The following is a 16904-nucleotide window of genomic DNA, read 5'->3' as shown; positions in this document are numbered from 1 at the left end:
CTTAACCCGCCATTAGCTAACCAACCATTAAATACTGTATGTGTTGTTCAAAACATGCAGCTACATTGTTAGTTAACAGGATCATCAAAGTTAATGCTGCGGTTATTGGTTAGGACCAATGTATCCTCGAATTCTTCATTTTGTTTACGTCCTCTGGTTTTGCGAAATAATGGATAGCCAAATGATCCTGAGCACTCCCAAGGAAAAAAAAAAAAAAGTTTTTATTTTATTTTTTGTTACTGATATTCTTTCCTTATATTTGCTTCACATGGATCGATGTAATATGATTCTGTCAATATCTCTTACTGAAAAACTGACTTAATTGTGGAACACAACTATTTGATTTTCCGAATAAATCCATTAACTAATTGATTTGGCTTGTTATGTCTACTTTCCATTGATGTTAGTACATCTAAATGAATAAAATGTTAGACTGTTATTCAAGCTACAGCGAAAATACTGTATAGACATTTTCCGGATGCGTCCTAGACGCAATGTTTACCTATTTTCAATTATTTGTTTTTGGCTACACTTTGTACGATTGCTCAAATATCCAAATAGATCACACTCACGTCTTATGAATTGAATAAACATATGAAATACATTTACAACTTTATGCATGACTGTGACAATTTATGGTTAAAGTAAAGTGTCAGCTTCAACTGACAGTCTTGAGTTACACACTGTTAAAACGTCCTTAACTTTAACACTGGTAACAGCCAGTTAAAGTTAACTGAGTTTTGAACAAGATACTATTTGACATTCCGACAGATGGCCTTTTATGCTAAAGACTCATTTGAGAAAATTCACAATTCAATTCACATATGCAGGCAGCATTCACCAATAGTGTTTTGCAAAATGAACCGTTTGTCAAACTGGGAATTCCTCCAATTAGAGCGCACCCTTTCTGGATAAAAATGACTTAACATTCACATTGCAACATTTGCTTGACGATGGTGAGATGGGATGATAAGTTCATCCTGTCTAAAATGCCTCAAAGCTCATCTCAAGAGTCTGTGTGCTAATCATCATCCGTTCTAATTTTTATCCGAAAAGTTCATTCACTTCTTTCGCAAGCTACAATATAAGCCAATGATTGTGTATATGGTAGGGTGAGCGCAAGTGTGTGTGTCGGCAAGGGACTTGTGAGTGATGAAGAAGAAGAGGAGCGGGATCACGTCATGCTGGAAACATTTGGCAGAGGCTCACATTAAAACACATACAGATGAAATACACTGGCCTGTTTTCGTCCTCCCTTTTTTTCAAGGCAAAGAAAGGAAAATGACATCAAGCACATCATGTGAGCCCAATGAGACAGTCAAGGGGGGTGAGAGGTCTGGCAGAGTAACAACATTGCATAAACCAAACTCTGCAAAGGCTCGATCCTTCAATGGTTTGTTACCATAATGTATGGTGTTACCATACGTGCATTCATTTGCCTGTTTTGAGGACGACCATGTGTGCGGTATGCATCTGCACAATACCCGATTAAGGCATGAGAATGAAGGAGGAGTTCAAAGAGACTGCACAAAACGGAACATGATGTCAACGTGCAGCCCTGAGCCTTCTTAAGAGCCTGTAACACTTTTTCAGTTAGCGAAGGTGATGTCATCGATATTTCCGTAAGCCATTTACGTTGACCTTTGCGCTCTCTCGCTGCTGACTGGGGTGGGGTGAACGTGTGTTTGTGTATCTACAGGCCAAGGCGAGAGCATCGAGGCCACTGGCGCCAGATGTGATGACCGCAGGAGTCTGGGCCTAAAAATAGAGCTCTGTTCTCAGCGCCGTGAAACAGAAGCGTGGAGAAACGCGAGGTGGAGGAGGGGAGGAATCGGGGAAGGTTTAATGGAGGTTGGAGAGGAGGAGGAAGTCCCGGGTCACTGAGAATAAGGTCAGATATCTCTGGGGAAGGTGAGCTCACCTCTTAATGGCCCCGCTGGCTCCTTCTCAATGAAATCATTGATCTACAGCAGTTCCACATGGCGTAATGGCGCGAGGTCAGATGGGAGTGTGCCAAAAGGGGGAGAGGAAGGGGTAAGGAGGTGCAGAAAGGGGAGGTTAAGAGGTTAAGATGGCATATTCACAACCAAACGGGAGTGGAATGATGGAAGGGCTTTTGTTGTCACACAAATGATGATTTCAGTGCTTAACTAGTTTGCACTAAATTAATTCATGTTGCCACTTGGACCTAAAGGGACACGGTTGGAACTAAGTCCGGATGATCTCACACCAAAAAAAAAAAAAAACTATGTGAAAATATTTAAGCCACACTACTGACATGATGACTGTTGCACAACCACCATCCCTCTATAATTAAATCAAATGAGTCCTCAGTAGTGGTTTCCAGCCACCCATTTTTATTCAAATTTTCAAAAAAGGCTAAAATAAATCTGAATATGAAACACTAGAAATTTGAAAAAGGCCCAAAATTCGCAAAAAAAGTTTTACGCTTGGAGGGGGTGGATTTTGAAGAGCACTGAAAAAAGGAAAATGTGAATTTTGGCTATGGAAACAGGTTTTGCGAATAAACGCTGACAAGACCGTGTGACAGCTGTGGCTACTTAAGTAGCTTACCACCACCAGAGTGTGAATGTGTGAGTGAATGAATAATGTATCCATGGTAAAGCGTCTTTGAGTGTCCAGAAAAGCGGTATATAAATCTGATGCATTATTACTGTTATTATACACGTGACACGTTTTGATCGGATATTACGTGCACCTTTGTAGTCACAAAGCAATGTCGGACGATAAAATAAGAGGTATGTTTGGGAGGACGATGACATAAACATAAATCTTTTTGGAATTAACTCATTCACTCCCAGGCGTTTTCACCGTTTTGTTGTTTTTTGACTGATTTTGTAATGCCTACAGGATATTGTGTTCTATTGCTTTAAAAACACGGAACCTACCAAAAGAAAGATTAGTCTCTTCTTTCATCAGGAAAAAAAGGTATATTTTTATCTGTTTCTGTTTTGCAGCAATTAGCATTAGAATATAGCTACGTTTCATCATTATTCACAAACCTGTTGAGAACACTGGGAAAAAGAGCTTGTTGCAACATGACCCGTGCTGCTGTCTTATACTCTGTTGCCACCTGCTGGCCGTTTTTTGTAATAACTATCATTGCTTTAAGCGACCCTTTCAGGTCTGAAGCTGCATCAAAGCCTTCTGTATGCTGCAGCATTAAAAAAAACAAAAAAACAAAACAACAAAAAAACGTATAATTACGTTTTTGGGAGTGAATGAGTTAATTAAAGAAATGGAAAACAGCAAAGAAACGCGACGGTTTATCAAGAATTATAAAAGCAAACTCATACGACGTCATCGCAGCTGTTCTTCTTCTTTTAAATTACTGGTGGATCACATCTCTATGGTGAATACTGCCACCTACAGTGGCGGAGTACCCTCTCAATATTCGCAAAAGAAGACCAGATAGAAACGGGCATAAGTTGCATGTCTGTTTTGCCCATTTTCAGTAAATTCACTTAAAAAATTCAAAACAATTGGATGGAAACCCCACTAGTGAAACTTTGCAGTTCCTTCAAAAACTGCATGTGAACGCTAACAGGCTACCACCAAGCTGAAATGCTAACCAAAGAAACAAGAAGCGCGAATGAGTGGCAATCATTCTAAAAAAAACAACGCCGTGAAACGCTCGCAAAGAGCAAAGGAAGCGTTCCAGTTCGCCTTTTCGGTTTTGGTGAGAACGCAGCTTAAGGACTAAAGTGAAGACAATGTTAAATTGCACAGTTCATCCATCCATCCATCCATCCATCCATCCATCGTCCATCCATCCATCCATCCATCCGTCCATTTTTCTAACCGCTTGATCCTCACAAGGGTCGCGGGGGTGCTGGAGCCTATCTCAGCTGGCTTTGGGCAGAAGGCAGGGTACACCATGGACTGGTTGCCAGGCAATCGCAAGGCTGCACAGTTCATAATTCTATCAAACTAAGGAAGGAATAAAGCTCTGAAGTTAGACAAATAAATTATTTATTTATTTATTCAAAATTAATTCCAAAATAAGGACCAGATCAACAGAGGAGTTAAGAGAGAAGAAAATAAAAATCACAATTAAATAAATATACAGAACAGTAGGTGAGTGAGGTAAGCAGACTGAACTCACCATTCTTATTGTCATGTTAATATTAACAGTATTCATCTTCATTTACACTTCCATGATTTCTATGACTAAAATTGTATTGTTAAATCATTACAATTACAATGGGAATTTAGAATGTCTCTGGAATTGATGGTTATTTATAGAACTGGTTAATGCAAGACACCAAATCATGAAGAAGCTCAAGATAACGTGTTTAAGCCTGCTCGGGAGTGGACAAAGTTTTCGGGAGAGGAATAGCATTCATCTGAGTGTCTGACTCCCAGTATTCACACATGAAGCCCTTTCCAGGGTTGTGTGCGTGAGCCTGTACTGTTGTTGTCCATAAATCAAAACCAACACTGTGATTATTCCGACAGATACTGCAAAATGACTTCAGTGGCAGTGGTGATTTTTCTTTTTGCTTCTCCGAAATCGTATAAAATGATGACGTGATGTTTGCCGGGGTCTGTATCAAACAACCACGTCCCCGTACATCTGCAAAATCTGACACGTGTCCAAGTTGCAGAGATCTTCATTTCAAACAGTACGAGACGTGATCAATCAGGTGGAGACAAAACCATGACGACTGAGCACTGAGGATGCTTTCAAGGACGGTATGAGCGACATGAGGATGCTTTCAAGGACGGTATGAGCGACATGAGGGTCCGCTACACTTTACAGCCTCCGAGACCACACACTCTCCCGATGTGCACATGAACGCACACACATTCAGGATAAAATGAGGCCTATTACCTCATCTCCTAAATAGCTCCCCTTTTGTTGTCCTTTTCCCCCCCCTCCTTTCACACATGCTCTCTCAAACATTGCCTCATCCCCATGCACACAGTACTTCATATGCACATATTCAATCCAACTTGCACGCAGACGCACAAGAACACACTCTGACACAAGCGGACCTCCTTGTGTGCCTCATTGTAATGTCTCTCTGAAGGGCCGCATTGAGAGAATCGGCCTTCCACCATTACCTCACCTCTTCTACTTCTCTCTGATGCTCTCATGTACGCGCGCACATACAGACAGGGGGCCACCGCCCCATTGTATAAGAAGAATGACACATAACTGAATTGACCTTTGTACCTTTGCTGTCACACCCAAACCTGATGTCATCATGCTTGCCGGGGGCTAGACAGCAGCTCCTGTGTGAGCGAGGGAAAAAAAAATAAAATAAAAAAGGAAACGCAAGTTGTGCAAGCAGGAGAGAGAGAGAGAGAGAGAGAGAGAGAGAGAAGAGAGAGAGAGAGAGAGAGAGAGAGAGAGAGAGAGAGAGAGAGAGAGAGAGAGAGAGAGAGAGAGAGAGAGAGAGAGAGAGACCTTTCATCTGCTAATAACCCTTCATCAGTATGTCATCACGGGATCTTCTAAAGTTTGTTCTTGCTTGTTTGCTCGCTTGACTTGTTCAGGTGACAGCGTGGGAAGCAACATTCTCGCCTGCAAAGCGTCTCAACTGTCTTGACATATTAGTCCGTTAATAGACAGAAGATGATCGAGCCTTCAAAGCAAACTATTTTAGCATTTGGTCGCCACATTGGTGGAATTTTTTACAGCTGTGAGCATCTGGGTCAACGCTATGCATCAACATGAATGACAAACAATGAATCATCACAGTTGCTATTGGCGACATTTCTGTCAAGTAACGTCACCGCCCTTGAAGTGGCACGTGAAATCTCTTCCTTGTCCGGCCCTTTTTTTCTCTCTATGAGCTAGTAGCGTCCGTTTTAGTAATCCGGCGGAAAACACACGCAGATGGCCCCTCGGAAAGATTAAGGGCAGTCGTGCACATCTGCAAACAACACAAAAACACGCAGTCTATAACCACGGTTATTTCCGTTTTGCATGACCTACAAAACTGCAAACTATTAGTTATTAGAGACGTTTGATAGCACGTTTTTAAAATAACTGATACCAGTAGTCACCGATACAGATAAAAAGTACTGATATCGCTCTCATAGTAATTTTGATAACACCAGTTCTCTTTGGTGAGTAAAACCACATTTTATAACCCTCCTGTGGGTTGACAAGACTGAACCAAAAAGACTGCATGTTTTGACACTTGAAGTCAGGTCAATCAATCAAATTGCTTGCTGCCCGGTAGCCATGGTTACCGGGTGGCCAATGTCAATGCTGGTCTATTTTGATAATCTGAAAAACTTTAATTCAAATTTCTTTCGAGGGATGACTTTAATTTTCAGGAATAAAAACATAGTTGGCATCGGTCGAGTCGATAAAAATATTTTGCAAGTCCAGTAGCCAAGTACAGACAATCCCGAGTCAAATGCCAAAAGTCCAACAATAAACGATACTCCTTTTGATATACAGTGGTACCTCTACTTAGGAAATTAATTGGTTCTGGAAGAAACTTCTTAACTAGAAAATTTTGTAAGTAGAGATGCATTTTCCATGTAAATGCCCTAATCTGTTCCAAGCCTCCCAAAATTCATAAATACAGTAAAAAAAAAAATTATAAAGCCTAAAAATGCATCAAATCATATAGCAAATACATGTTACAATTAGATTATTGCACAATAAATGAGAGTTGTGCATAATGTATAAACAAAGGATAGAGTAAAGAATAAAAGTGATGGTCATTTGCCTTTTTAACTTTTTTTGCCCTCTTTGGTTCATGTTTTTTGCCTGGTGTTTTGTAAAGAACTGATCCAAGGATGTTTGCTTTTCTTGCTTTTTTTTTTTTTTTTTTTTTTTTTTTTTAACGTCCAAGGAAAACATCATCATAGTTAGCAATTGCCCGACTGGTGAACACTTTTTCTGGGTGATTCAACAAATTCTGAAACTTCATGGAAACTTCAGGTACGGCAAGGCATCTTTTTTTCCAAAAAAAAGCCCGTCTCATCGCAATTAAAAACTTAATGTGCAACGTAGCCTTTATCAATCACCAATTGTTTGAATTTTTGCACAAATTTGTCGGCCGTTAGTTAATACATTTACGTAAAACTATCTGAACACCTCATGGCCCAAGTGGCGAATGATGAGGACGCTACATAGATACATATCTATTATCTATATATTAACACACATAGACACACACAGTATGCTAAGGTAATAGCTAATGGCAGAGCAGCTGTAAGTATGTTGTGTTCAGTAAACTCTGGGAGCTGCAAGTAGCAGCCCATATTTTTACCTTTGGTATCCTGAAACTTGTTTCGTAACAAGAGGCAATATTTTCCTGTTGAGGTATTTCGTAACTTAAACATTTTGTATGAAGGGACGTTCGTAAGTAGAGGTATCACTGTATAAAATTATGCCCCCCCCCCCCCCCCCCCAAAAAAAAAGACAAATAAAAGACCTATATGTATCCCAATTAATATTTTTTCCTTAAAAATGCCTGGAATTACTGGATATGTTCCATCCCTATTTGTAATATTATTTCATTATTTATTTCCAATCTGCTTTAATCTATACTTTCAGAAATGAAGCCATCCATTTTATACATTTTAAATCAATTGTTTCCATTCATCCATTTTGTCTTCTGTGAAGCTGGTGCTGACGTCATCAAACATCAAATCATTTGCGAGATGTTTCGGTGAAAGTGCACCAAGTTATGAAAACAATCCCACCTTTCTCTATAAAAAGCCACAACCAAAAAGAATTCTGGATCTTCGTGTCAAAGAAACGACCATGTTGTGACTTCAGCGTCTTCTGCTAAACCAAGTTCATCTGCGTCAGCATGTTTGAACCCTGCAGACCAACACTGGGACTGATGTGATGTGACACGCCAACCCAGATGGCATCGGCGAATATACCATTTAGCCGCACGCTGGTAGAAGCTTTGGCTTGCCTCTGTGAGGCAAGGTTGGTGGGAAACACGCAAACTTTAGACCCACGAGGGAGGCAGCTGGCTCCAAACAAGTCATGTACTCTTCGACACACACACAAACGCACGCACACGCAGTCACAAGTCTCTAAAAGGCAAGACATCAGCCTGAGCTCCAACTGAGTGAGATCACTTGTGGTAAAAATATTTTTCTCACAAACACTTTCTCACAGTCAGTGAAGCAATAATGCAAAAGCACAGATGCTTACAAGCATAAGTAAAACACACATCCATATGCACACATGCACGTAAATATTTTCCACCACTAAGTCCTCTGAGAATGTACAGTAAAAACTCTTTATGGGTGTCAATGGCAAGCCGGAGTACAAGTCCCACTGAAGACAAACAATTGCTCTATTAGGACATGCTCACTTGATGACATCATGCATGTGTCGGGAAGTGGTTCCGTGTCTTTATCGATCATTTAGTTGACTGACAGAAACCTAAGAGGGCTGACTGTTGTTTAATTAATACTTATCCAGCCCATATCATGACCATTGGTTGTGTAACATCTCATACATGCTAAGGTAAGAGATACACGGCCATTGCAGTGATTATTAGCAGTTCAGTAAATGTATGTAGGAAAAAGGATGAGAGGATGGTAGTGACAGAAAAACAGATTATGTACTTTTATTTTAAGCTTCCATGAAGAATGTGACAGACGACAGTAGAGCCAAATAAATCAAAGAAGATGACGGCTAGTTAACATAACTCTTTCTCCAAAATAGATCATTTTACTGTTGTGTTCAAATTAAATGTAGCCAATATGTCTATAATTTAATTTAAGGATTCCATCATTTTGTAAATAAGTTCAAAATCCTAACATTTAATTTTAACAAAATGTTGAGCTTATTGTTGAGCTGCAGGTTTTGCTCACTTTAGGTACAGTGTTTGTTTTGATTTTATTTATATATTAATTTTCAATTAGCATGGCAAACATTTGTTTTTGTAACAAATGCTGTATTCTATATTTTGTTTAAAGTAAAATTGTTTCATGTTATTTATGAAAATATTTAAAACTGTAATTTCAATACCATGATATTCTCTATGCAGCCCACTACTCTAAACTTTTGATTAATATTGCATTTGTAGAATATGAATTAAGCAGAAAAATCCACCTGTTTTTATCCATCTCGCGGCCATTTTGTCACTTGCTGTCGACTGAAAATGACATCACAGTTACTCAGGAAATCACCAATCATGGCTCAGCTTGCAAACATCACATGAACAAAAGAAAAAAAACAGGTGAACCATGATTGGTCGTTGAGCCCTGAGCAACTGTGATGTCATTTTCAATCGACAGCAAGTGGCAAAATGGTCTCCTCGAGCTGATAAAAACGTGTGGATTTTGGTGCTTAATTCATATTCCACAAAGACAATATTATTCAGAATGCTATGTTTAGACTACTGAGGGCTTATGTCGCATATTATTGTAAAGATTTTTTTCAGTTGACTTCCTTTTTAAGAAACCAGAAAACAGTGCATGAGTACTCCAGCCTAAGAGTAAAAAAATAACATGATTTCATCCTTCTTACAGCACACACACACACTAAAAACTGATTTATTTTTTACCCGTGTCATAAGTGAAGCTATTTTTAGGAGTACAAAGAAGCACTGGATTAAAAATAAATAAATAAAAAATCCAGCATCCATTTCCACTCATCTGTCACCTTATCTTTCGTGAAAACGAAACGAGCACATCCAACAGCCATCCACGTCACGTGCTATCATACACAAATGTACGCAAGCTACAATTCAGACGTGTACATACATCAGCCACATGGCACGCATACAATGCATCGGGTATGCACAGTCACTGGCTGTCAGCACCACTAACCTCGGTCATACTAACACTCAAACAACAGACTTTTCTATTGGCTGGGTCCTCCTGCGGAATATTCTCTGCCACTGTCGTCGTGGAAACAGCTGAAAATATGCCAGAGAATGAAGGAGACTTACAAAACAGAGCAATTGCTGACAAGCTCTTTTCCTCTTTCAATTAGGGCTGTGCCCAACCTACCTTATTGCATGTCTGACTAATTAAGGGGCTGTGGTGCTTTGAAACAAAGCATGGCATTAATGAATGACTCATGAAAAAGTGTCGAGGAAAAGAACAGAAGTGCCAAATGAACGCACAGAGAGGGAAAATTACCCCGAGCGGCGCCTATGCTGTCTCATTTGCATTCCTGACTGAGGCAGATTATGCTTCTTTTTTTTTTTTTTTTCCCTCCTGTCCTGACACATTTGAGGATGCACTCATAAGCCTGTTCTGCTGTCTGTGTGCGAGATAGCATCCTTGCATACGCTTCACATAAGATGATATTAACTCAATGAGACTATTAAGAGCCTCGCTGCTACTAAATTAAGCCTTACTGTGCTTAGTAGACACTATGACAGGATAACCGCGATGCTTAAGGGCACAAGTTAAACTTCAGCATTATTCCAAAGGATGTGAAGTAAGAGTGGGACTCCTGAGAAGATTAAACATTAAAGAGTCATTAGAGAGCAGTTATGGTTAAGCAGCAGGCATGTACAGTTCCGGCTGTCAGGCTTCCATTCGTCCAAATACAGTATGTCTGAGAGTGCAGTATGATTCTATTAAAGCCGAATAAAACTCCCAGCAGGTGCTGTGACATATGATGCGAAACAGTGACATCTATTGGCCAAACCGCTCACTGCAGGAAATGTGGGATATGAAAGTACTGTAGGAGGAAGGATTTGCGATGTAGAAAAATGTACACATAATTATATGTTATAAATCAATTTCACACAAATCACACACCGACATGCACTCCATACCAGTAAGCAGGGAGACTTTGTGGAAGGTGCCCTCCAACTTCCCTAAGAGAATGTGCACAAAGGCGTCTTTGGACAGATGAGCGGCTTCTTTGGAACTCTGGTCATAAAGCACCACTTCCTGCTTTCTGCCCAGCTCCACCTGCACAAAAAAACAATGCAGATGCACGCAGGAATTTTTCAGTGAAAACACAATGCAAAAGGGGATTCACCACAAAGAATGAAACGAGCATTTTTTTTTGTTTTTTTTTTGTTCATTTGTTTGTTTCATCCATTTGGGACTCCAGTAGTCACAGCCTCACATGTGTTTACAAAATGCAATACTGAAAAATGTTTTGAAAACACCAAGTGCAGAAAAGCAGCTGCAAGACTTGAATCAGCCTGGCTCTGATATGTAGAAGGAAAGATAAATAACCAACAATGGCAGTCAACATGAGCTTCTGTGATTAGAATGGCCACAACAGTAAACAAACATTCGGCTGTAAATTAGAAATATATAACATGAATAATACACAAAGGGATGCATCTATGACTAGAAAATTTATGTCGCAATTATCCTGTTCTTGATGCAAACTTGTAACAGCAAAATGCAAAAAGCCAGTTATGCTATAACAACAGTGCAGTATTCATCACTGTGGCGTGGTTGATGTCATCTTAAGGGAGGGATGGGTATAAGCTTCCATATGACAGTGAGCATGCGCATCTGTGCCCACTGTGTTGTTCGTCCCCATGTTGTTAGGCAGGCTTTGGTCACATGACCAAGAGGCAGCACCTACTGCAGCTCGGAATCGCTGCATCACTGAACTACTACTGGATGGGAAAGAGGAGAGAGGAAGTGGGAGGAAGAAGGCAGACAGAGATGAGGTGGGCGGGAGCATCACAGTGAAGTACCAAAATAAATAAAAAATGTAAGGAAATAAATGACAAAAGGAAGCAATAGAAGAATAAGATTTCTTAGTTTAGCGCAACATCCTCATCTAAATCAGCTTCAGGCAAAAGTAGTGCACTTTCCACACCCTTCATTCACTTTTAGTCCATTCAAAAGGCATCCTGGTGATGATGGCCCCATAGCATGCACAGCTGTACTGCACCATTCACTGCGAGTGTGCGTGTGTCAGACGTGGATGGAGGGGGTGGCGGTGCCTGATTATGTTTCTGCTAACATAGCAGCTGTAGCAGAGTGCCTTGGCAGACAGCCATGCAGGTGATTTGGACTGGGCAAGGTCAGCGTGCGGTCATGTCGAGGCTGCTCACGTCTCGTCGCTTCAAATCAAAGCACAGCTCCGACACAGCAGCATTAATATCATTTGTTTCATTAGGAAAGACGTGTTTGAAGAACTCACACTCCTCACATGGTTTGTTGCTAAGCAGAAGTGTAGATGACAAAAGATGCCACTCGGTAAACAACTGTATTAAATACTGCATGGACCGTACTGTACTGTATTCCACACAATCACGTGTCATTCTTCATCAAGTCCTCATTAGCCAGAATTTTATTATTTTATTTACTTAAGCATGAAAAAAACTTTACCGGTTATTTTTATGGCTATTTATTTACACACATTCATTCATCTTTCTTTACGGAATGATAATCCTAATGGGATCAGGTCTAATTTAAGAGCTTGATCTCAATTGCCTGAGGATTACAGTGAATACGTTCACAGCAAACACTACACAGCAGAGTGCAGTGAATGGAAAAACTTTTAGTTTGTGGACGTAAAAACAAAAAAGCAAAAGGTAAACAGTGGGGTAAAAATAGATCAGGCGCTTAGCAGGGTTACTATAGAATTTACATTTTGGTTTGTTTTTATTTCGTTTTGAGTTTTGTTTTTTCAGGGTGGTTCTATTAGTTTTTATTAGTTTTAGTTATTTAATAAATACTTAGTTTTAGTTAGTTTCTGTATTAGTTTTAGTTTTTAAAAGTAACGTGTATTACTTGTGCACAATATTTAAAAAACACCATGGGAGCGACCTCATCTGAAGGTGCTTTTCTATTGGCTGGATGACATTGCTTATGTTAATATAAAAATAAATCTGCTAAAAATCATATTTAAAATCATCCCCAAAGGCTCATGCATTAAAGGACATTTTCCCTATAATTATAGTTAGTTTTGTAAACATAAAATGTATTTTCAATTAGTTTTCGTTTTTTACAAAGCATTTTTGTTTTTAGTTTATTTCGTTAATGAAATTGTTTTTTGATATTTTTTTGTTTGTTTGTTTGTTTTTTTGTTAGTTTTAGTTAACTTGGTTTAATTGGTACTAAGTTGCTGAAAGCCATGCAGGCAGTAAACTATTGAGCATTTACCGAACAAAATTAAGTTTTTCTTTTTTTTTTCTCGTGTAATTAGAATCATTGTGCTGAATGTTGTATCTGCATGAAGTTTTCTTGCACATGCACCATCATGATACTGATTAAAAGATTGTTTACTTTGCATTCATTAGCTCATGCATACATATATATTCATCTTGTGACATCCTTTAGTTGTCTTGGACATTTTTTACATTCTTGATCAACAGAACAATCTTACGGGAGATGTGCATCAAGTTGTGACAGACTTTACAGCTCTCAAAGTGTTTAGTGTAAAAAAAAATATGCATGGGTTTAGTTATGAGTGCAGTAAAGGTCAGTGATCTAGCAGTTTGAAACTGCAGGCTGTCAGACTGCAGGAGTAGAAGAGAGTCTCCATCCCTCCGCAGTGCTGGCCCAGGCATTGTGACGCATGAACACTGCAGGTAAACAAGCAATGCTCGTGGTAGGAAGGGAGAATAAAGGAGGGGCCATGGAGACAGCGACGGAGAGACGCTGGTTTAAAAAAAAAAAAAAAAAAAAAAAAAACAAGCCAAGAAGGGCATGAGGGGAATTATTGAAGTTGCAGGAGACTGAAAACTGCACAGGCAAACTGATATTATTATCATGCTTTCTTGATTGAATTTGTCAATTATTGCTTTGAAATAAAATTAATAAAAAGGTGACAGAAATACAAACTAAATGTGACTTTTTTGTAATGACATGCCACATTGATGTCTGGATAATGAAAAAGCCGGAACACTCACATCTTTAGGACGACGCCTGTTTACATTTGCATGCATTGTAACCTAGCTTGGCTTCATTTGTAGCTGTGCAAGAATATTGGGGTGCCACTATAAGCATGTGAAACATCTCGACCTCAGCAAGGCTGCTTGACCAGAGATATGCGCATGTGTTTGTGTCTAGCAACATGATAGCTTCTGGTTTGTGCAATCCCAAAACACCAACCATGCAGGCAGCTAACATTATCTGCAGTACATTGCATGCTAATACAAAGCCAACACCTCTGGCAGTTGATCAGTCATTTTAAGACTCCAGTACACAGGGTGTGACGCATATCTCTCACCGCTGTAATGACCCGGGGCCTGATGATGTCATTGACTGGCACTGACAGCTGCCACAACTTGCTGAACAAATGATGAATGTGTCTCACCGGTGCTTCTGTACTTCTTTCTATTCTTATGGAGTCGTGATAAACAGTCTGCTGGATCAAAATAATATACTATATGTGTGTATGTAACCCAACTTTGTAGTAGCGCAAAAGCTCAAAAACCTGCAGCTACCAGCGAATGGGTCAGGAAAACAATCCAGCACTTTCTAATGTGTAGAATCGCTACAGTCACCTTTATTTTTTTGGGTTGCACCTCTAAGTTAAAGAAAAAAAAAGGAGCAAAAATAGCGCGATTCATGCGGTGTCAGTCCAGTAAGCATCACATTTACTATGGTTGACAAATGGAAGCATGTTTGTTGTTTAAAAATGAACAATTGTTAATGTTAAACTTCTGTTGTAAAAGTGTGATAGCCTTTTCATTATGACATCACCATTCATCAATGGTGGTTAACTCATTTTCACACTTGTATGATAGCCAGAAGTGTTATGTTACTTAACATTCCTTAAAAAAGAAATAATGAAAGTTTCCTGCACCACAATCTCAGCCATGCACACGTCACAAACACGCATGCTGCAGATCCGGTTCAACTAGGACCTCCATCTTACTTCAAGACATATTTCCTTTCTATAAACCACCAGTGAATAATTTTCTCCTTTTGTTTCAAACTTCTGGTGAACTATATACTGTATATCTTTCATCAAACTGGCTTTTTAAACAATGACAGCTGTTATGATCTCATGAACTTAACACGCCATTTCTGCATCTCAAAAAATGTGTTTCTTTCAACAAGGCGTAAAAAAAAACGTGACAGAAAATTCCAGGATTGCCACATTGTGTAATGTACGAAAGAATCAACATAGTGAATCATCAACTACATTCTCCGATACTATCTAGCTTGTATGACAAAAGGAACTGTTATATCATGTTGATTTTGAAATACTTGGCATTATTTACTGGAAATTCTCTGCTGTGAAGAACTGTAACATGACAACATGTTTGTAGATAAAAATATAATGTCACCGCAGCCAAATTTACCCAAATTTATGAGACAGATATACTAATCACTAACACCATGCTGCTACACTAAAACAAATTTAAGTGGCCTCAGCTCCAAGTGTTTTTTTGTTGTTGTTTTTTTTAACATTTTCCTTAATTCTCTCTTTACGATCTACGACAATACGATAAATAATAATCAGGTATTTGCAACTTGCAAGTGGGCTGTCTATCCTTTTAGGTAAACAAGTGGGTAAAGTTTACATTCATATTTATGTTGTTTAAACTACAAATTACAAATTAGCAGAATAGAAAATTGCACGTAATTTCATGCAATTTAAGAGGGGAAGTCAATCAGCATTCTTGACAACAATATGTTCTATGCAGCCCCAATAATCTAAATATGGCACTTTGGTTATTGCCTTAGTAGAGTTAAACAGCAAAACCAGCATTTTTTTTTTTTTTTTTGCGACTAGTTGTAGAGTGAAAATGACCTCATAGTTGCTCAGGTAACAACCAATCACAGCTCAGCTTCAGAAAACAGGTGAGCAGTGATTGGTCGTTGCCTGAGCAACTGTGATGTCATCTTTAGTCGACACCAAGTGGCAAAATGGCCACCCCTGAGATGAATAAAATTGACTGAATTTTGCTGCATAACTCATATTCCACAAAGGTAATATTAATCAAAATGTCATGTTTCGACTAGTGAAGTCACATATAAACTATTGTCAAGAAATGTTTAAGGTTGACTTCCCCTTTAATCAAAAAAGTAGTTTAAAATTTCCATTTGCATTGACAGCTAGCACCCATAACGAGACTATGGGGGAATGTAAAGAAGAGAAGAAAGACAACATAGTTTGGTTTGCTGGAGTACCGATGGATGTTCAATCAACTCAGTTAACTGAAGCAATGGGAGCTTTTATGAAAGGGGGTGAGTGCAGCGCCTGGGGGATGAAGGCTATTACAGCTCAATGGGATGTGAGGTGGGAGGCGGCCAGGGAGGGTGGCGGAGGCTGCAGCCCGACCATGAATACCCTCAGTGCCGCTCTCCCGCTTCCTGTATTCACTTCCCTAACAAAGAACCACAATGGTGTCCTTTGCCGCCTTGGCTGGTCGACGCGGACCTTGGCGTTGCTCAGAGCCATGGCGGGGTGGGGGGGGTCAGGGTGTGTATGTGTGTTGGGGATGAGCTGGAAGCCCGTATTAACATCGCACAGCCAGTCTGCACGTGCCGGGCCCGCGGTCTGCCAGTGGCCACACAAAAGGGATGATGTCATGCTTAGCCAATAACAAAAGAGTCTTGGTCTGTCAGGCCCTCCTCTCTCACCCGGCTAGTTCCAGCTTTATCCAGCCTCGCATTAATCGCAAGCCTTATCCTCTTTGCTAGGCGAGCGGGGTGGTGGATAATAGCTAGCCAGCAATGGGGCAACACCAGATAGGAAGAGGAGAGGAAAATGAAGACCTTGAGTGGGTAGAGGTTGACAATCAGAAATGTTAGCCTGACAAAAATTCAATTGACTCCACAAAGAGATGGACCATGTAGAACAATGCCATCCTACACCAACCCCAAGCTCGCTCCTGGTCTAAATTTAACTACCAGTCATGTGATAATGCATCAACAATTTTCCTAGTTAAGGATGAATTTCCACACCCGAGGCTGGGAAATGCACATAGATGTTTTGATGCATGTTTGGGGTAAGATGAGAGATGTGTCATTTTCTGCAATATAGCCAATTGGGA

At 39.8% G+C, this 16904-nt stretch overlaps 1 protein-coding gene across 2 annotated transcripts in view; it reads right to left on the bottom strand.

Annotated features, from left to right (window-relative positions):
- Window positions 1-16904, bottom strand: part of dusp8a (dual specificity phosphatase 8a) — a 46016-nt gene that overhangs the window by 19450 nt on the left and 9662 nt on the right. For both annotated transcript variants that reach the window (XM_077516029.1, XM_077516028.1), the window contains exon 3: window positions 10752-10890. In XM_077516029.1, coding sequence (XP_077372155.1) covers window positions 10752-10890 — 139 coding nt within the window. The remainder of the gene's footprint in view (window positions 1-10751; window positions 10891-16904) is intronic.

The sequence above is a fragment of the Festucalex cinctus genome, chromosome 3 (genome assembly GCF_051991245.1).
Source record: "Festucalex cinctus isolate MCC-2025b chromosome 3, RoL_Fcin_1.0, whole genome shotgun sequence".
Taxonomy (NCBI): domain Eukaryota; kingdom Metazoa; phylum Chordata; class Actinopteri; order Syngnathiformes; family Syngnathidae; genus Festucalex; species Festucalex cinctus.
Note: the sequence above shows the minus strand (reverse complement) of the source record. Positions and strands in the feature narration are given on the sequence as shown.